Here is a 21,381-nt window from a genome sequence, read left to right as displayed (position 1 = left end):
CTCTGTTTCTTGATGGCCAACGATCTAAGTCCTCATCAAACACACTATTAAAGTCACCCCCCCATACTATCTTTGTCAATGGGAATTTGTTCTTAATATGTTTTAATTTAGTTTCAATATTCGTAAAAAATGTATAATTAAGCTGTTTATCATTGGTGGCATACGAGTTAACAAGAGTGTGATGAGTATGATCGATAATAATATGTAATATTACCATTCTTCCTGAACAATCACTCTCATGGCTGAGGATCTGACCCTTGAAATTACCTTTTAGTATTGCGACACCTGCAGATCTAGTACTTCCATGTGAAAACCATACATCATTTCCCCACTGACTCCTCCAGAACTTTTCATCATCTTTACAAGCATGTGTTTCTTGTATAAAATAAAAATCAACACCCTTCCCTTTACAATACAAAAATAAAGATTTTCTCTTCAATAAGTTACGTAAACCTCTGGCATTTATAGATACAACCGAAATAGACATTCAACTTAACCAATTTACAATTCAAGTTACTCTTTTAACGTATAAACCATTAACTTAGGGTCTTAAATATTTTTTGTTGCAACCCTTCCATATAACGTCTTTTTTATAAGTGCTATGCCATGTGGCGGAATTCAAACAAGTCTTTGCCATAACTACAACTTGTTACCTACACATCACACATATTGATTGTGCAATAGTAACATAATAATTCAAGCCATTAGGTCATTCGAACTTCTTTCTTGTCAACGTAAGCTTTGTTACCTACAAAATATGCTCGTTGCCCTTCCTTGCGTGCCTTTTCCACAAGAGGCCACAGCTTAATGCGTGCCTCTTTGTCTGCAGCAGTAAGATCTTCTTTGAAACGAAGATGTTTCCTCACCAAATATTCGTTGGCTTTGGCATTTCTCCACACTAAATCTCTCGCCGTCCTGGACAGAAACCTGATGATCACTGGTCGCGGTTTGACGTTCTTTCTCTGCTCCGGGACTTTTCCGATCCTATGGACCACGTCGATGCCACCCATCACCGAAATGCAGTCAGCCTCCGGGAGAATCTCTCTGCAGATTTCTTTTATTGTTGATTTAATGTCTTCATCAAATCTCTCCCCAGATAGCAATTGACATCTGGCCCAGATGTGGCCCACATCTCCCACATTCATCTGGCTCACATACCGCGTGGAATGACGGCGATGACTCAACCTGAGTGCGCTGCCAGAAGTCAGCCATAACCGTGCCAGATATGGGCCACATTTCAGAAATGGCATGGGCCACATCAGGCCCAGATGTCAGTCACTCCACTGCCATCTGGGCCAGATGTGACCCATGCCATTTCTGAAATGTGGCCCATATCCGTCCCAGTTATGGCTGACTTCTGGCAACCGCACTCAGGTTGAGTCATTGCTGTCATTCCATGCAGTAGCGTCTTCTAAGCTGTGGCACACATCTACTCTTACTATATGCTAATTAACCTATAGTTAAGAAAAAACTAAAACTCATATAGTCAAAATTTCTTTATTAAACATTTAAAAAATCCAATACAGATAATAATTTATAAATAAACATAATTATATTTGTCAAACATGTTAGTTAAATTAATATGTTATATAGTAAGATATACTGGAACCCATAGATGCATGTGCGTTGCCACAGTTACACACCTGGCCAAACTTAAAGGGTTATTTCATCCAAAATGAAAATTATGTAATTAATGACCCTCATGTCATTCCAAACCTGTAACACCTCCGTTCATCTTCGGAAACAGTTTAAGATGTTTTAGATATGTGTATACACGATCAAATATATACTGTACATCATCAAAGTAGTCCATGTGATATCAGTGGGTCAGTTAGAATGTGTTGAAGCATCGAAAATAAATTTTGGTCCAAAAATAACAGAAATTATGACTTTATTCAGCATCGTCTTCTCTTCCAGGTCTGTTGTGAACCTCGTGCACAACACTGGAGTGACGCTGCTGACATGTTATCTTGTTTGCCCAAGCTTTTTCTTGTTCCCAAGCTTTTTTTACAGTCTGAGGGAGACGCACGCTATAAACAAAACAATCTTCACAAACATGTCTGAGGATAACACGTCAGCAGCGTCACTGTGCACGCTGTTTTTATTACCTTTCTGGAAATGGACAGTATACCGTACAAACATTTTCAAAGATCTGTAGCTAAAATTGTAAAGCTTAATTTGACCCAGTAACATTAGATCAATGTAATGGTTGAAATGCTTTAGCTATGATTTGATCTGAGGCTATTTACTGGTTATTTATTTTGTTTGTTATCAGAAAAAAAACTGCTCCAGAGATACTCGGTTGTTATTGAATCTATGTGGAGGTCTACCCGAAGTTAAGTTTGGGCCATGAAAGTGATTTATGTTGTTGCCACTGAAACCATCTATATTAACACACAAACGTACAACTACCATCTCCTTACATACAAAACTTTGATATAATACTCAACATTTCTTAATAAACTTATAAAACTCACAATAGGGATAGTTCACTAATTAAAATTAAAACTGTAATTTTGCTCACCCAAAGGTTGTTCCAAACCTGTATAATTTATAACAGTCAGTAACTGAACAAATACATTTGATAGAGTTTGAAACATCTTGATGGTAAGTAAATGAGTTTCCATTTTTGGGTGAGCTATGCCTTTAAATCTTCTCTTTTGCCCAACGACCTTCATCTCTGTCTGTGGCAAGCTGCAACCATGTCTTAACCCAATGCTCAATCTCTTGGTCTCAAGCAGATAGTTGCTGTTAATCTGTTTCTTCTGACTGCAGCTACGATGACAAATGTAAACAGTGAGGTAGAGAATAAGTATAAAAAATCTAACATTTATAGGGTATACACATATTAGCTGACACCAAACATGAATAAATAACATTAGTTATTGTCAAAAAGACTTACCAATAATCAGTTTTTAGTGGTATAGTTTTCAGTGGTGTCCTGTAATGCCGCATTCTCATTGATAGCCTGTCAGACTAACTGGAGAAGTATGTAGTTTGTGAGCAGGAAGTTCAAAATTCTTCAAAACACTGTCTTTAACTGTGGTGCCTCCTCTCAAGAATAAATTGTTTTGAAATCTGTAAAATTTAATGAAAAATGAAGAAACGAGTCAAATCTCATTTTTGAGAGGAATATAGACAAACTGTGGGGGTAAAACTGATAGAGTTCCTTTGAAATACTTGGACTACTTGCACAGAGCTTTTGTGACACAGTTCTGTTTTAAAATTAAAGGGGAGCGCAGGGCAAAGCCTAATGCTTTTTGTTTTTCTCAATAATTCAAAACATACATACATACATACATATATCCTATATATTAATTACATCTTAAAGGTAAGATAACCTCACAGTTGTTTTAAATCTCAAAATGTAAGATGTTTTATAAGTAAAATTGATTGTTTCAAATGTGACATGTATTGTGTATTCAGAAATGTATACTTTTTTCAGCAAATTTGATGGTTTACTTCCAAGATTTATTTAGTAATGATGAGGAATTTCATACTCATATAATGATAGTTAAGTGTAACTGGCTTAATTCAGTAATATATTATAAAAGTATTTGTGATTATAATAATAGCTAACTAGCTAAATTAATGTAAAATTACTAAAGTTACCGGCCCGTCATACTAGTCATTTGCTCTCAAAGTTTAGGTATACTTCACTTTCAGAGTGGGAAATTAAAGTAACTGCATTTAGAGGCAGACAGCGCTAATTCTGTAATCTCAGTTTCACTTTTGCGTGCTCAGGGCTTTCCACACATTCACTATATTATTTAATGATATATAAATAGCATAGATTTTTTTTACACATTTTCTAAGGGTGTACCTACATTATATGAACCCTGTATGAAATGTAAAACTTTAGCTGTCACTGTAAAACACTCTGATATGTGCAGATGAGTGGGGGAGTGGGGACAATCGTACTCTGGTACGGTTCGGTCTGTTTAAGTATGATAAGTAAGTGCACCCTAATATAACTTTGTGCTCGTCTGAAAGAAGATGATCATATGTATTAACATGGATTAAATCATGCAGAAATTTTCATTATTCTGTGAACTATTATTCTATTATAATAGACTATTATTTTAACCCTGGAGAATCCACGGGTCAAATTTGGCCAATGTTAATCAATGTTAAGAGAAGGGTTCTTGGGTTCTCCAGGGTTAATTTTCTATTCATCCAAAAATCCTGAAAAACACTAAAACATGAAGCAACACAACTGTTGATAATCAGAAATGTTAATTGAGCAGCAAATCAGCGTATTAGAATGATCTCTGAAGAATATTGTGACACTGAAGACTGGAGTAATGATGCTAAAATTTCAACATTAATCACAAGAATAAATTACAGTTTACAATATATTCACATTATAAACAGCTTATTTACTTTGTGATAATGTTTCACAACATTTCTGTTTTTACTGTATTTTTGGTCAAATAAATAATCACAAGCTTAAACTTTTGAATAGCAGTGTATAAGTTTGAGGTTTTACTTACTAGTCATATGGTTCAGAGATGTTTTCTGACAGGTCTGTTCCAACCCTACTGCTCGGCCATTAGCATGGACAAATCTACAAACATAACATTCAATCTGTCACAGAGAAAACAATATATAAAATATGCAGTGTAAGATTTACTTATTTAATATTGCTCACACAATGCTACTCACGTTTAGATGTCAACATCTTAAAATAACTGTGATAAATGTGGAAAATTTGAAAAGCAGTTTTCTACACCTGTCTGCAACTCCCTTCAGAAAATGTTGAAATCTTGAGCTTCTCTTCTATTATAGAGGGTTTTTGTCACTCCTGAAATCAGAGAACAACATGTCTGTATTTGTATACGATAAAACATACGTACTAACGTTAGTAGCTTCAGCACTCCGTGCAATTTAACAAGGTTTAGACGTCACGTTACAGTACATCGCATATTTAGACTAAATAAATTTGCCTACTTCCAGTCATGCACTGACAACGTTAACAAAGACTTTGAAACCTCTCATCTATGTTTTCAAAAGCCCAAACGTTCATAAACAAGAGCAAAAGCTAACGCTTATAGACGGTTTCAGCAGTAACATACATACAGTAAAGAGGCTTTTGTGGAAAACACGTAACTTCCGTTAAACTCTGCTAAGCAAAAATAACAACAAAGTCCTAGCTTATAACAAGCAAATTAACAACACGTATATTACATTGGAAACAAAAAAAAAATTTTCGACGAGTTATTTTTTCAAGAGATCAGTTTAGCAAGTAAACCAACAGAAACCGGAAGCACAGTTCCGACCGCATGTGCGGAAACATGTTGGGATGGTAACGAACATTTCTCAAAGACACAAGCCATTTATATGAGGTAAATATATAACAAAAGCGTGTCAACAACAGGTTTTAGTATTATTTGTGTGATTTGATGGACTAAACTTACTTGAAAACAGCGAAGAAACCGCGGGAGACGGAGCTAGCTGTCCTCGTGCTCCTTCAGTTTCCATGGTAACTCCCTTCGTGATTTAAAGGGGCAGGACATGTTTCGTGTGCACAGCATAGCCATTGGCCTATTATATACATGGTAAAGCCTCACACCATTTACATAAATAAACATCTCTGGAATTAGAACAGTACATAACACTTTAAAATATCTTTAAATTGTTTATAAATCGTAAAAACTTATTTGGTTGTTCTGTGTACTATTCATCATTGCCCCATTGCAAAGTGACACATCTGCATGTGATAGTGGGACGATTTTGTATTGTTTTACACTTGTGTAGCACTTTCTATTTATTCTACAATTTGTTTTTTAATCTTTGCTTTTGTTAAAGATGTACTTTATCCTATTCTTAAAGGTCACATAACATTTTTCTGCTAAGCTGTAAAAGGTTAAATAGTTCACCCAAAAATGAAAACTCTGTCATCATTTACTCACCCTCATGTTGTTACAAACCTGCATAAATGTCTTTGGATCCCATTCACTTCTATAGCAGGAATTGGAAAAGTAATACTATGGAAGTAAACGGGGTCCACGAACAGTTTGGTTAAACTTGAGTAGCCTACCTATCGAATAGTAGTGTGCATCCTTCAAATCTCAGAAGAGTCTTTTATATCAGATTTATAAAAGACAGATCAGTTGTTTACAAAAAAGAGGAGCTCCTGGAAATAACTGTTATTTTTACCCATTCTATCAAATTTTAAGCTACAAAGAGCAAAACTAGTTTTAACTTGTCTATAACTTGGCAAATGACCATGGAATAAGTGGGATAATCAATGACTTGCTGTGCATTAAAGGATTTTAAATGGGGTTTGGGGTTCTTTGCCTCAGCGTTGTGCATTTACAAGTCTTTAATGCAGGGCAAGCAGTTAATTTACATTAAATATGCAGCGGGTAAAATTTAACTCGTCACCATTTTTCCTCAGTTACCATATATTTCTAAAGGTGTTATTGACATTAAATTTTCACCAGATGTTGCACATAAATGTAAAATTTTTAGCTGACTAAAACAAGCTGTTCTGTTACAGGGCTCAACGCAAATAATTTTTTATACTGGCCCAATAAAAAATGTCAGTGTCACATATTTAAAAATAATAATTTAAAAGTCAAATATTGTATACATATAAAACAGATATGTTCCAATGAAAAAAAGGCTCCCAACTTTTCTGCTTTACCTGTAAACTGACAGCAAATTGTGCTAAATATTGCATAGTTTCTTTCATCGTGTTTTACCCAAGTAAATGTCTGCTTCAAAGATGCTAAATACATTGATGAAAATATATTTTAGTGACTGAGGGTGAAGCACTGGCCCGATCGGGCAAGTGACAATACTTTTTTCTTGCCCGAACATCTCTCACACTTGCCCCGGGCCACAGGGCAGTCCTTTATGTTGAGCCCTGTGTTAATGGATTATCAAAAAATTGTCGCCTAGAATTCTTTGAGTTCTGTGCCAGAGTCCAAGAAGATCTGATAGACAAAGCTGTCTGATTATGATAAATATGGTTGAATTATTTGAGCCGAATATGAAGAAGCCTAGCCCTGTCAGATCTAGAAGAAAAATTACAATGGAAAAAATTCAGCTGCCTTCCTTTACATTTTAAAACCAATAAGCTAACCATGCAGCATATTACATATCTGGCCCATAAATAAGCCGAAACACACATAAAAACAGTCTGATGTCAACATAACCATAAACCAGTAATATCTGGCCCACACACAACAAAAAGCCATCACTCATCCTAAACCGATTTGTCACACAAGGGCCAGGACTGGCCCAAACACAACAAGCCACAACTCACGCTAAAACCGGGTTGTCGCACTCAGCCGTATCTGGCCCACACACAACAATCCACAACTCAAACTACAATTGGCTTGTTGCACAAGGGCCGTATCTGGCCCACACATAACAAGCCGCAACTCAAATTAAAACCGGCTTGTCGCACATGGGCCGTATCTGGCCCACACACAACAAGCCACAACTCACACTAAAAACGGCTTGATGTGTGTGGGCCAGATATGGCCCATATGGCCTTTGACGCCACCGGAACTGAGCCATATGTGACATAGTTGGCCCAGATGAGGCCCGGTAGTGCATGCTATCTGGGTCTTGTACTCCATAAAGACGTAAATTCCACCGCCTGTTATACCTCTCTGCATCATTAATTTTCTGTTCCATTTCTTCCATCTTCTTTTGAGATTCCATGCATTGTGTCTTAAGGTTTGCATTTTCCTTCTTTAAATCAGCAATGTCTTGGTAACAGTAATCAAGTGACTTTTTCAGTCCTTCGATTTGTAAAGTGTTTTGCTGGACTGCCATGTCAGTTTGGTCAGCTCTTTGGTCAATTTTTTCAGTCAAAATGCGGATGATGTTCTCCTGCATTTCTTTCAATGACAACTCATTACCATCATCATTCTTAGCTTTTTTAATTTGATGTTTCGTTGGGCTATTTGGATCACTTTTACAGACACCGCCTTCCGGAATTTTGCAAGAGTAAGAGTGGATATCTTTAATACCTCTCTTTTCCTTCACAGTCTGCGTCTCCATCGTAGAATCCTCCATGTCACTGACGCCGTCAAACACGTGCTTATCAAGAGTTGTTAAAATGCACAAAAAGTCACAAAAGTTTGAGGAAGGTAACTTTAAAACGTTCCGTTAACAAAATTAAGCAACATTAGAGTTTAAAGAGTTATTAAATTACGTGGACCCTATTATTCTGTCTCATTGCGCCCTCCCCCGCCTCTCTAATTCACATCACTTTATGGGCTTGTCTTTACTCGCTACGTGTGATAGGATGGTTTCACTTTGTACAACGCGCCAAAGTTCACTCAAGACGCGCGTGATTATTCGGGCTACAGGTAAGTGAGGAAGAAAGTATTATTATACCCACTGTAACTGTTTCATTCACAAAATACGGAACAAGTTGTGTCACATAATGATTCAAGGAAAGTATTTTCACCAATACACGACAATCCCATGTTAACCTGAGGAGTTGCAAACTTTTGTCAACCTTTTATAAATGGGGTAGCAAGGTTATTTAGGGGGTCCCTAATCCCCAACATGGTAAAAACATGAATTCATGTTATGATTGCTGAATACTTTACATTACTGCACTGTGGTCATTACTTGCACAGATGTAGACATAATGTAAGGTTGCATTTTAAACTTAAACAATTTTTTTCACACTGATTAACTGTCTGTTAATGAAAAGAAGATTTAATGTGAACCACAGAAACGTTAATAAACGTTGTTCAGGAAACAGCATGATATACATACCATCTTCAACACTGGGACTTTTTTGGCAAATTTAAATTAAGAATTAAATATTAATTGCATATTCTTCAATGTTATAAAGTAAATATGGTTATATCTTACAATGTGATTTTCTTTTTTTTTTTGACAAAGACTTAAACAGTTACTGTTTATTAGGCTCTAGGACATAACGAATTGTTTATTATAAATTTGGGATGGCCGGGGGTGGCGAGTCAGATGTTACTGAGTAAAGTGCATACTGAGTTGTCTGTTGTTTGTGTCAAGTAAACGGTGATAAACAGTTTTTGCAATGCAACCATTTTATTTATGTCCCCACCAATGCCAGAATCAAACCTACGCCCTTGTTGTATATAGGAGTGAACCGTCAGCAAAGAACTAATATTGACAAGAAGTGAAAGCTAATATAACCTTTCACTGCAACACCAGCGCCCAGCGGCAGTCCTACGGTTCTGCCATTTAGTGAAAGTGACTCGGCAGTCCAGTTGCTGTCTGCTTTGTTACAATCACTTGTGATCATCAAATCCTTTGAACAGTTCTTATTACGGACTTTGTATTTTCCTTTCTTTTTTTTCACAAAACCTTTGCTCTTTAGAAACCATGTTTCAATTGAAATTATTTTAAGTTCAAGTATTAGCAATATAAACACCAACATATGAAATTAAATTAGGGAAAAATAAAGTAAAAACAGCCAGTGTCTCCAAAATTATTGAATTGTTCTATTATGTGTTCCAGGGGATTAAATTCTACGATATATGTTTCCAACCTAGTGGTGTAACAGTAACTAGTTTATGTTTAAAGTTGCATGTCAGTGATTCTTGGGAATTTGGATAAAACTTTATTAATACCTTTCTTTTGGGGAAAAAAGTTAAATTACAAAATCTGAAGGTATATCGTAATAGACCAGGGTATTGGCTGTTCAGTAATTTACCGGTTCAACCTCCCCTGTTTGTATTTTTTTCATAAAATAGGCGTTTTTCCAGTTATTACTTATACAACGTTTACTTTAAGCCTAAATAGAAAAAGTAATGTTTTTTATTCAATAAACATACTTTTGTTGCGAGAGACTATTACTTTAATAACTCAACAGCACTGAAGAAACATATTGTAAGCATATTCCTTTAAAACAAATAAAACTCCGTCTGACGGTGGTGACAGTGGCCTCATTACAACATACAATTTCAAAATGTATACCACTCAAGTCAATGGCTTCTTGCTTAAACTTTATGTAAATATTTGGTCCAAAAAATAGCAATCATGAGCACTGTTATGAACAAATATCAAATCATAACATAAAACCTGACAGAAAAGACAGAAAACCTGACGGTGGTGACAAAAACCTACTCTTCAAATTAAGCCATCTTGTTTTCCCTCTGTTGCTAGCTACTTCAGACCTTTTCTTAAAAATGATACATTTATTTCATAATCTAATCTAATACTTTTTATACAAAGATGACGGTGTTGACATGTTGTGGTTGTCACAGTAGCAGTGTCCAAAAATATGAACAAGTTTAAGAGAAAATAGCAAACATACAGGAGCTTAAGTGATCTTGAAGCATGCAGTAGAGCTGAAGGTTTGAAAATGGGGTCCTCAGGAATGCAGTTGACCCTGTAGTTGTCTGATTTTATTGCTTTTTATAAATATCTGACGGTGGTGACGAATATGTGGGACACATTTTGAGCAATCACAAAATAATAGTAAATATTGTTCAAAACTCACTGTTTGTAGTTTTTAATACATATTAAAATGTACTCTTTCATGTGGTAAATATATTATTCAATTCAATTATTACTTTTAGCTTTTTTAATCAAGTTGAAATGATTATCTCTTAACCAAGGACAGCTGATTTTGTAAGCAATGGGCCAGCATAAAATCATTAAATTAATAAAAAATAAACCTATAAAAGAACCTTACATATAAGGACCCCCTGATTATAACTTTGATTCTTTTTCTTCATGAAAATTTTATTAATTTCCAACAGAATTAGCACTTTTCTTAGTGGGACATGTTTTTGCCAAAGTTTCAAGAATCAGTGATCAAGGTAGGCTAAAGGCCACTGTTTTCACGCGTTGGCATTTTCACTCCAAAATGGCGGCCGCGCTTGCGGAGCTTCACCTAGTGGCTATTACAAAAAAGAATCCGAGTTTCGGCTTTTGGGTTCTATACTCTTGATTATAGTCAGTTAATCTTCAACAGCCTTTGGCAGTACAACGCAGAAGTCAAGGAAATGTCTGTGATGGATCTGCTACAGCTTTACGAGTGGATCGACATCAAGTGCATTTTAATATTTTTATGTGTGTTTTTGTTATTGAGTGATTACATACGAAATAAACCTCCGAAAAACTTTCCTCCAGGACCCTGGTCTTTGCCGATTATTGGAGATCTTCATCAAATCGATCACACGAGAATTCATCTTCAGTTTTCAGAGGTAGAAAACTTCAGTCAGAAAGTTATTGGATTAATATTTGAGTAGTTGAAAACGCAGATACTGCAAGCTATACATTTCTAGCGCTAAAAAAGATGCCAAAGTAACTTAATGAAAAGCGTTACGCACGACTGTTAATGATCATTTCTTTTTAATCTTTCTTTAAGTATAATTAGTATAATGTAGTAAGATTGATCAAATCAAGCGATGAGGCCCAAGAAGTGAATTACCGTGATATTTTTTCGGTGGTGCTTAACAATATTGCTAAAAGAAAGTTTTTATATATTTGGCAGAAATTCATAAAATAAACACAGAAGCAAAAAAAAAACTTACTAAAAATATTCTTCCGCCAAGCAATGTATTTATTTTTAGAAGCGAAACGGTTGGCAAGCAACACAGCGCAGATACAAAATATATTTTACCCTTTGGTAATACTTGCGTAATGCGGTCACAAGTGTATTGTGACGTTGGTAGGCGTGTTCTATCTACATCCTTTGGCTCTGCGCAGACGTTTTTCTTTTACTGTCTATGGCGCAGACCGATCAAAGTACCGCGAGAGCGATTCGAAGGCAAAACTTTGATGTCATGGGTCGGCCGGTCTGCGCAGAGACGCATGAAATCATAACCAAGGACTAGAACTGTTCGTTTTATGAGCCATATTAAATAATACCTTTGCATTATTAAAGCAGTAAATTTACACATTTTAGGTTACATTTTTAAAACCGTATCTCTCCTGTGATTTAAACCTTTCCAATACAGTTTGCAAAAAAATATGGCAAAATCTTCAGCATTAGAATTGGTCCAAGAATGGTTGTGTTGGATGGGTATAAACTATTAAAGGAGGTGTATGTACAACAAGGTGACAACCTCGCTGATCGACCCATTATACCTTTATATGAGTTCATTGGAAACAGAGGTGAGTCCTGGAATCTTAAAATGTCAGGATGATTATTTATTCTTAACCGTAAATTGTCAGCTATTATTTTACATTATGATTAAGAGTAAGAGTACTATGAAGAATAACATAAATTAATCACCTGCAAATAAATGTTTATCAAAATCCACATATGTGTCCTTGTATAATTTAATAAATTGCTGTTAGATTCACACATGCTGTTAAAGACATGAGAATGGGGACATTTAACTGTAAATAGTGTTATGTAAACAGGTTTAATTACCTCCAGTGGTTATAAATGGAAGCAACAGAGAAGATTTGCACTCTCAACACTTAAACATTTTGGATTGGGAAAGAAAAGCCTTGAACCATCCATCCACCTTGAATGTCGCTTTTTCAATGAAGCCATAGCAAATGAACATGGTGTGTATTAGTTATCTTTATGTGGGCAGTGCACTGAGGTTTGTCGGAGGTACATTGTAACTAACTACAGTTACTTATGTTTCCAGGTAGACCATTTGATCCTCAGGTCCTGCTGAACAACGCTGTGTCAAATGTGATCTGTGTCCTTGTGTTTGGTAATCGATTTGAGTACAGCGACAATGAATTCCAGTCTCTGTTGAAGAAGATCAGTGAGGCTGTGTATCTTGAGGGCGGCATATGTGCTCAAGTATTTCAACTCTTTCATAGAGTCACAGAAAAAAACATACTTTACTAAGTTATATTATACTTAGTTCTCCTTTTCTTTAGCTTTATAACATGTTTCCATGGATCATGAAGCGACTCCCTGGATCACACCAGAAAATAATTGCTCTGTGGAAGGAGGTTATTGACTTTGTTCGTGAGAAGGTGAATACACACAGGGTGGACTATGATCCATCAGATCCTCGAGACTACATCGACTCCTTCCTTAGTGAGATGGATAAAGTAAGAATATTTCTGGGTTGTTTGTAAATGAGGGGGAATAACAGTGGTCTAGTAACCATAGCTTTATTGTTATATAGCTAAAAATGTAATGAATTGTTTTATGTTGTTTAGTTGAAGGAGGACAAAGATGCTGGGTTTGACATAGAGAACTTGTGCATCTGTACAACGGATCTGTTTGTGGCAGGAACTGAGACCACCAGCACCACCCTATACTGGGGTCTTCTCTGCATGATTAAATATCCTGAGATACAGGGTGAGTGTGATTACTATTAGAAATGGTTTCAACATAATCGTTTTATTTCCACAATAGTCCTAATATCTCCTTTTTTGGAATAAAATGAACATGCACTTATAGAAAGGAATAAGGATCTCATGCTTTGTATCTTCAGCTAAAGTTCAGGAGGAGATTGATCGTGTTGTGGGTGGGGAACGGCAGCCATCTTTATCCGACAAAGACAAGCTACCCTACACCAATGCTGTCATTCATGAAATCCAAAGAATTGGAAATATTGTTCCAATAAACCTTGCCCGAGTTGTTGGGGAAACTACCCAGATCGGAAAATACTCTATTCCAAAGGTATCCTCATTAAAGCATTTTTTAAAGTATTGTAAATCCTAAATGATTTTGTAAGTAGGGCATTTATTTTGTTAATGCTACAAATGTTAAATGCTTATTTGCATTTAATTTTGGGGAGGCAGATATTTGTTAGATAATGTATCATCTTAAACCTTGTTCAGAAAGTGGGTTTGTTGATTTAATAGGGCACGCTGGTTACTAGCAACTTGACGTCGGTGCTGTTTGATGAATCTGAGTGGGAGACACCGCATTCTTTTAACCCAAATCACTTCCTAGATGCTGAGGGCAAATTCAGGAGAAGAGATGCCTTTTTGCCTTTTTCAATAGGTACAGCACAACTATGTTTATTTCATCTGTCAATTTACAATGACTAGCAAGTAGCACCTCTTATTTTTTATTATATTAAGCCTATATGTGTTTGTGTGTTTTCTTAAAGAGGGTTGTACAAAGCACAGATGTACTAAGCACAAACCTTGTATTTTCTCTTTCAATGTGATTTTCAGGAAAGAGAGTTTGTCTTGGTGAGCAGCTGGCAAGGATGGAACTCTTCCTCTTTTTCTCCTCTCTGCTTCAGCGTTTCACGTTGTCTGCACCTGCAGGTGTAGAGCCCAGCTTGGATTTTAAACTGGGAGCCACTCACTGTCCTCAGCCATACAAATTATGTGCAGTGCCACGTTAAATAATACACACATATATGTGTTAATGGTTTGCTTATGCTACGTATTTAGTAAGTACAAATTATAGGAGCAGTTATTTTTAGTAATTAATATTTTAAGTGTACATCTGTGTTTGTTTAAAGTCAACACACGTTTGTTCTGTGTTGGTTGATGGATAATTACTCATTTTGTTCTAAACTGTTTCACTATTTATTAAAATAGTACTTCAATACGCATACATACAATACAAATCAACCTAAGATTCATTTTAATTTATCTGTAAAAGTACCTTGGAAATGGTTTGTTTTTTATAACAGAAGTCCGTGCAGTGTAGTCACACACCCCCGTTTCTATGCACAGGTGGTCATTTTCACTGACTGTACATGATCATGCAATGACATTAAAATTGAGGTTTATATTTTGGGGTGACCTTTTATAACTGTTGTCAAATGTGATCCTAACAAGAATTTAAGATTGTGATTACTTCAACCTCTTGCGTAAATGAAAAACAAAGTATTTTCATATGTAGTCCAAAAATTTGAAAACGTTTCTTGTTCGGAAAATAGTCCAGCTTGCGGGCATCTATCTGAAAGATGTAGGCACATAAAACATTTATCTTATTTTCTGATACTTATGGTTAATAAATATGCTAATATATGAAGAGTTTGGTTCCAAAACCAGATAACTCAGTTTTTAACATTTTTGTCAAACCACGTTTATTATTATGTTATTATACATGTTTGTTATCGTGTTTTTATTGTGTTACTTCGCTGTATTTTCTATGAAGGCTTAAATCAAACAAACCAACTGCAATTTGTTGATATTAATTGGAATAAACAAAACAACTGGATTTTTGAAAAATAAAAAATCTTGTTTTAATAAATATGCTAATTGATGATCAGATTAATGATCAGTAAAAATATCTTAATGCCATACTCCTACTGTGCAAGGGAACCTGCAGGAGAAACAACAAAAATAGTATGGTTTTTATAGAGGACATTTAGCTAAGCTTACGACTTTACCATAGAAAATACTTCTTTGGTTTGAATAATTGAACCTCTTTGCCATCTACTGTTAACTACGTGCAAAATTTTACTGTCTATGGTAGTGATGCGAAAGGTCTCTGGTTCGAAACCGGGCATAAACAAATATTGTGGTTTTAGGTTAAATATCGTTGCTATTGCCAAATAAAAAAAAATATAATAAAGCATAAATTATTGTTATTTACAAAAAAAATGTATTTATAAAAAAGCATCCTTTTGATCACAGTTTGTGGTAGTTCTAATTACAGACGTGCTTAATTCTTTTTTTTTACGCACTTAACTAAAGAGAAACTAAAGAGGTCTAGATGGCGCTATTTCACCTATAAATCCATTAAGCACCAACAGCAGGTTTCCGTAGTGTAGTGAGTGACACGAAAGGTCTCCGGTTTTACTTAAACATCAAGAAATTGGTTGCTTTACTCATCAAAAATCAACACAAGAGACCAAGACAATTATATTATGGAATGTTTATTTACGAAATTACACCTGAAAGTGGTATTATTGCAAAAAGGTTCTAGCTCAATGTTTCACATGAGCTTCTTTAAAGACAGAAAATGTACAAAGTGGTTAAAGGGAATGACAATGCTGGTCCTTTACAAGGTGCATGCTTGTAGTTTCTTGTCAGCCTGTTTTAGGGAGATCCAGGTGTTTAGCATTGAGGCCCGAAGTTTGGCCCAAATCGTGTGATCATTAAGACCCAGAATCTGAGCTGCAAACTGGGCAGCGGCTTCAGGAGAAAGAACCGTGGAGCAGCCTAAACCTGAAAGAAGGGAGGCAAGAGAATGAGGGGACATGTTTGGTATTGCACTGCATGTCTAATACAGACAGACAGACATCCTTAAGTAAAATCAGAAACACAAAAGAAGTTTAATCTGAAAACATTAATAGTACCGCTAGGCATGCGTAGAGATGACCAGATATCCTGAGCACCCCAGTCAGAGGTAATAGGAGGACAGTTAATAACAGGGTAAGTGGTGCTCCCTGACATCACAGGACCTAGGCCATTACTTCTTCCTGCAACTGCAACAAATATGGTGGGCACTCCATCACCTGAAAGAAAAACACTTATTGCTTAATGCATAAAATGCAATTACCTTTACGCTTTAAACATACTTAAAAAGGGAAGTGCTAAACGAAAACATTTATTTTGGAAGAATCACATTTGAAATGTTAAGAACAATAAATCAGAGAAATATATTTTGCACTTCTAATGCCTTTTTTAATATGGTCAATGCAAAAGTATGTATAAGAACAAAGGTTTATAAAAATCAGGTAGACGGTCGTACCTTCATATTCAGCTTTTATACGGAGTGTCTCATCCGGGCCTTTATGAGCCGAGGTCACTCGAAGATGGCAGGGAATTCCATATGAACCACAAGCCTTGCGGATCTTTTCACAGTGAGCGACATCTGAAGTAGAACCCATCAGAACCACAACTCTTCCTTTTCCTGTTGACTCCAGGAGCAGCTGCAAATGCAAACACATCGGCAATAATGAGAACATTCTTCAGATTCATGCCGCATGGTTCAATGAGTATCCTCCAAAAACTAATCTTCTTGTTATTTTTAAAATGAAAAATACACAGATATCATAGAACAGTGTGAGCCATATACCTTTAAAACTACATTGAGAATACAAAAAAATATAAAGTAATCTACAGTAAAACAACAAACTAAAGATTATTTTGTAAATAATGGCATTCTTTAGCTCATTACCTTCACTCGCTCAGCAACCCACTCAAAGTTCCTCTTCACCATCTGCATGGCCTCCGGAGTAACTTCTTTCAAGTCACGGTACACCTGCATAGAGGATTCATAAGTAAGCTTCATCCTCAAAAGCACTTCTGCAATGCTGCTTATAACAGCAGAAGGTCAAATGCAAATAAAATAAACTCCTAACAAAAAGTAGTGCCAAAGTCATTTAAGTGTTTGTGATATTCACCTGTTTGTCTTTCTGCTGGCTGCGATCCCCAGCCGGCCACAGCCTCCATGAGTCGTTGTCAATCACATCAGCCAGCACAATCTCTTTAGTGGCCACATTCACACCAAATTCTATCTAAAATTTCAAAAAATATAAGCATTTTTCACCTCCTGATCAAACATTTGCATTGCTTTTGTTTAACATTCACTAGTTCCTTACTTTCATATCCACCAGAGTGCAGTCCTGTGTGGCCCAGGCTTTCTCTAGGACTTCAAAAATGGCCATAGTGCTTTTGCTCATGATGTCCACCTCACAGCGGCCGATGGTCAGGCCTGCCAGTCCAAAGCCAGCAGCCAATAACTGCTCCTCTGACCATTGAGGATCATTGTTGGCATCATCCTGAAATACAACAATGAGGGAATTAGCATTTAAAAATGACCTTAATTTTAATTGTGAATTAGACGACTCATCTTCTTGACTAAGCAGCATTTTTGCTAACAAATCTGCCCAACAGATGTTCCTATATTGCTCACGTATTTCTGAAAACTTTTGTTGTGTTTAAACAAAAAACGCTCACCTTGAAGAACATCTCCATCTTTAGAGGAGCGAAGCAGAAGCCCTCTTTTACTCCAGGGTTTCGTTTAAGGAAGGAGCCTGTGGCGATCCGTCTGCAGACCCACTCAATGGGTATCATCTCACAGCGGGTTGCCACGAACGCAGTCTCAGAGTGTTGCCTGATAAATGCTGTCATGATTCCTAAAAGGACATTATGCAAAGCACAGGTGTGGGTGACAAAATCCTATTAAATTGTAAAACATTGTATACACAACCTTGCATTTACTAAGGTGTGGCTGTATGAACGTGTAGAAAGAAAGCAAGTATGAGAAAGAAGAAAGAAAATAAATCTCACCAGCATCCTGCAATAGTTTGAACACACAGCAGGTGGTGTTATTGGCGATAGCGGCTTTGCCTTCCATCTGATCCTTCCTAACCGCATTGCCCGCTGTAATCTGATCTTTAGATTGGACCAGAACATGACCGGCCTCATCCACCAGCTCAAATATCTGCTTGGTCTTGCCCTCGTTCAGTTTTTGTCCTAATTTCAGTTCTGCGCATAAAAATAAAAGCAACACTATAAGGTATGTTAGAATTCACGAGGAGCTGCGCAGACCCATCGGCGTATGACATCAAAGTACCGCGAGAACTATTCGAAAGCTAATCGGCTATGCGCTAACGTGGTATTTTGATGTCATAATCGTGTTCTGTTGCCTCAGCGCCACATGAAGTTTAACCCGCGCCACAACAACTACTTTGATTGTATTGGTGACTTTTGCACATAAATGACAGCAAGTTATAGCGGACGTGATCGTGTATTTTGATTTAACAATGCCATTACTCGACCTAAAAGACTATGTTATATCCTCATTCATTTTTAAAAAGCAGAAAATATTTGTACATTTGGTGTATTTGTACATGCTGCGTACTGCGCACCACAAAAATAATAAGACAAAATGAAAACTTAACATACCTGCTGTGTTCTGCATGTTTGGTGAAGTTCCGGATTCCTGCAAAAATGATAAGAAACCTGTTTATTATGTGCTAATGGTTTGAAGATGTTGTAAACCTTTTTAGCGAAGACCAGGAGACTTGGATTGTCTCGAGCAGTAGTCTTTATTGCAGAAAGCGATCTTCAAATCAGAGCATAGAGCTCGGGGCGCTGCAGTCACCAAGTCTGACTTACAGTACCCCTACATTGCATTTATACACATTTTAGGGGGCAGTCCACTAAATGGAATACAAAGCACTCAACTTTAAACAAGGCATGTAAATTCAGTCAAGGAATCAGCCCGATAGCAGGAATTGCTTCAGCCCTGGTCTCATCAGCATAACATACAGTGTCATTCAAATGCATATATGCTAATCCAATCATTCTAACTGTATCGTCGATACCTTCAAATGCATAGAGACAAAGGCACAGTTGTGCCTTGAGCTTAGCAATCACCTTTCACTTGGTACCCTTCCAATGGGAGCGTTTAACGTTGGAGCTGCTTGTGAACTTCCCGGTCAGCCCAGACAGTAAGGAGAGCTCGAACCTCTCTGTCAGACCAATGTCTCCCCCCATCCAGCCCTGAATAGGCAGTAAATTGGTTAGCTGTTTTTGTGTTGAGTTTATTGATGAAGATAAACCGAGGAGCTTGTGCCTCCATGTGTTTCCATTGGGCCTTTCAGAGAAGATGTTTATATTAACTCTTTCCCCACCATTGACGATTATTTCCGGTTTTCTTATAAAACCCTAGGGCAAACAGCTGTATAATGTTCGTGTATGTTTTGAGGATCACTTTGAATCTGATCTCTATCAAAAGTCCTTCAGAAAAATGGAATTATCTCAGTTTTTTGCTCAAAATTTTGTGTTTTTGAAGAAAGCTACCCTTATTTAAAGGAATAGTATGTAGGATTGTGGCCCAAACTGGTATTGCAATCACAAAACTTGTGGCTAAAACTGGTACTGCAATCACACAGCTGTGGCCAATACACAAAATGACAACATAAACATCAGTTGAGGGCTGCAACTCCACTTTTTAAATAACAATATCCTGGCCAGACCACTGTTGTCAGTGATATAAGTATTTGAAATGAAAATGATTTCTTAATGTCTAGTGACATATCAGGGCCATTTTATGATTAATTAATATAAATTTCTTACTTACTGTTCCTTTGAGGTAATAAAAAGAGAACTAATGAAGATAGGATGAAACGATTTGTTATTGTTTGAAAGTTCTTTCATTTGAGATATTGCATGTTTATATATTTTAAGAATAACATTTTCTGTAAGTGATTAAACTTTTGTGAAAATCATGAAAAATGCTGGGGCTGATTGGCAACTTTTAAAAAAAAAACGCTGGCGGGGAAAGGGTTAACAATCTAAAAAAAAAATGCTGATTTCGGAAAATGTTTATATTTGATGCAAGAATGGGTTAAACAATTCAGCATTTTGGGCTGAAACCACCCAGCTTTGGTTAAATTACAACCCAGCAGGTGGGGTTTGTCCCTTTAAAAATAACCCAGCAATTTTTATAGTGTACATTTACATTTATGCATTTGGCAGAAGCTTTTATCTAAAGTTGACCTAAATGATTTTGTAAGTATGGGCATTTATTTTATGGTAATGCTACAAATGTTTAATGCTTACTAGCATTTAATTTTGGGGAGGCAGATATTTGTTAGATAATGTATAATCTTAAACCTTGTTCAGAAAGTGGGTTTGTTGATTTAATAGGGCACGCTGGTTACTAGCAACTTGACGTCGGTGCTGTTTGATGAATCTGAGTGGGAGACACCGCATTCTTTTAACCCAAATCACTTCCTAGATGCTGAGGGCAAATTCAGGAGAAGAGATGCATTTTTGTCTTTTTCAATAGGTACAGCATAACTATGTTTATTTCATCTGTCAATTTACAATGACTAGCAGTAGCACCTCTTTTTTTATTATATTAAGCCTATATTTGTGTGTTTTCTTAAAGAGGGTTGTACAAAGCAGATGTACAAAGCACAAACCTTGTATTTTCTCTTTCAATGTGATTTTCAGGAAAGAGAGTTTGTCTTGGTGAGCAGCTGGCAAGGATGGAACTCTTTCTCTTTTTTTCCTCTCTGCTTCAGCGTTTCACGTTGTCTGCACCTGCAGGTGTGGAGCCCAGCTTGGATTTTAAACTGGGAGCCACACACTGTCCTCAGCCATACAAATTATGTGCAGTGCCACGTTAAATAATACACACAAATAAATGTTAATGGTTTGCTTATGGTACGTATTTAGTAAGTACAAATTATGGGAGCAGTAATTTTTAGTATTTAATATTTTAAGTGTACATCTGTGTTTGTTTAAAGTGAACACACGTTTGTTCTGTGTTGGTTGATGGATAATTACTCATTTTGTTCTAAACTGTTTCACTATTTATTAAAATAGTACTTCAATACGCATACATACAATACAAATCAACCTAAGATTCATTTTTATTTATCTGTAAAAGTACCTTGGAAATGGTTTGTTTTTTATAACAGAAGTCCGTGCAGTGTAGTCACACACCCCTGTTTCTATGCACAGGTGGTCATTTTCACTGACTGTACGTGATCATGCAATGACATTAAAATTGGGCATTATATTTTGGGGTGACCTTTTATAACTGTTGTCAAATGTGAT

General features: G+C 36.4%; 2 protein-coding genes and 2 long non-coding RNA genes across 6 annotated transcripts; 2 read left to right on the top strand and 2 right to left on the bottom strand.

Moving 5' to 3' along the window:
* Positions 1–1,481: 1,481 nt before the first annotated feature.
* On the bottom strand, positions 1,482–6,517 carry LOC135738880 (uncharacterized). Its single transcript, XR_010528781.2, has 5 exons — positions 5,418–6,517; positions 4,666–4,804; positions 4,494–4,567; positions 2,903–3,078; positions 1,482–2,775 (listed from the first exon to the last, which is right to left on the bottom strand). It is a non-coding gene; the product is annotated as an uncharacterized lncRNA (long non-coding RNA).
* A 2,578-nt stretch (positions 6,518–9,095) lies between these two features.
* LOC135738878 (cytochrome P450 2J4-like) lies at positions 9,096–14,641 on the top strand. Of its 2 annotated transcripts, XM_065257056.1 has the most exons (9): positions 9,096–11,171; positions 11,928–12,084; positions 12,337–12,486; positions 12,573–12,733; positions 12,814–12,990; positions 13,102–13,243; positions 13,380–13,567; positions 13,753–13,894; positions 14,071–14,641. In XM_065257056.1, the coding sequence occupies exons 1-9, from the start codon at positions 10,971–10,973 to the stop codon at positions 14,244–14,246; spliced, it is 1,494 nt and encodes a 497-aa protein (XP_065113128.1). In that variant the 5' UTR covers positions 9,096–10,970; the 3' UTR covers positions 14,247–14,641. The 2 variants fall into 2 exon arrangements, with proteins under 2 accessions (XP_065113128.1, XP_065113129.1); XM_065257057.1 differs by lacking the exon at positions 12,337–12,486.
* A 1,100-nt stretch (positions 14,642–15,741) lies between these two features.
* LOC135738879 (multifunctional protein ADE2-like) lies at positions 15,742–19,307 on the bottom strand. 2 transcript variants are annotated; one of them, XM_065257058.2, is made up of 10 exons: positions 19,189–19,307; positions 18,715–18,751; positions 18,097–18,294; positions 17,764–17,942; positions 17,406–17,585; positions 17,208–17,321; positions 16,982–17,065; positions 16,553–16,733; positions 16,158–16,316; positions 15,742–16,026 (listed from the first exon to the last, which is right to left on the bottom strand). In XM_065257058.2, the coding sequence occupies exons 2-10, from the start codon at positions 18,728–18,730 to the stop codon at positions 15,860–15,862; spliced, it is 1,278 nt and encodes a 425-aa protein (XP_065113130.1). In that variant the 5' UTR covers positions 18,731–18,751; positions 19,189–19,307; the 3' UTR covers positions 15,742–15,859. The 2 variants fall into 2 exon arrangements, with proteins under 2 accessions (XP_065113130.1, XP_065113131.1); XM_065257059.2 differs by lacking the exon at positions 19,189–19,307 and having other exon boundaries at positions 18,715–18,874.
* A 1,160-nt stretch (positions 19,308–20,467) lies between these two features.
* LOC135738881 (uncharacterized) lies at positions 20,468–21,343 on the top strand. The gene is made up of 2 exons (XR_010528782.2): positions 20,468–20,605; positions 20,773–21,343. It is a non-coding gene; the product is annotated as an uncharacterized lncRNA (long non-coding RNA).
* The last annotated feature ends 38 nt before the right edge of the window (positions 21,344–21,381 follow it).

This window comes from Paramisgurnus dabryanus, chromosome 12 (genome assembly GCF_030506205.2).
Source record: "Paramisgurnus dabryanus chromosome 12, PD_genome_1.1, whole genome shotgun sequence".
NCBI classification, from domain to species: Eukaryota; Metazoa; Chordata; class Actinopteri; order Cypriniformes; family Cobitidae; genus Paramisgurnus; species Paramisgurnus dabryanus.
Note: the sequence above shows the minus strand (reverse complement) of the source record. Positions and strands in the feature narration are given on the sequence as shown.

What these genes read in the sequence shown, in the direction of transcription:
- LOC135738878 (XM_065257056.1), top strand. Translation starts at nt 10,971, where the DNA reads ATGTCTGTGATGGATCTGCTACAGCTTTACGAGTGGATCGACATCAAG. An exon ending in TTCATCTTCAGTTTTCAGAG is followed by an intron (nt 11,172 to 11,927) that starts GTAGAAAACTTC and finishes TTTCCAATACAG; the next exon opens with TTTGCAAAAAAATATGGCAA. An exon ending in GAAAATACTCTATTCCAAAG is followed by an intron (nt 13,568 to 13,752) that starts GTATCCTCATTA and finishes TTGATTTAATAG; the next exon opens with GGCACGCTGGTTACTAGCAA.
- LOC135738879 (XM_065257058.2), bottom strand. An exon ending in AGATGGAGATGTTCTTCAAG is followed by an intron (nt 17,586 to 17,763) that starts GTGAGCGTTTTT and finishes GTTGTATTTCAG; the next exon opens with GATGATGCCAACAATGATCC. An exon ending in GGGTTGCTGAGCGAGTGAAG is followed by an intron (nt 16,734 to 16,981) that starts GTAATGAGCTAA and finishes TTGCATTTGCAG; the next exon opens with CTGCTCCTGGAGTCAACAGG.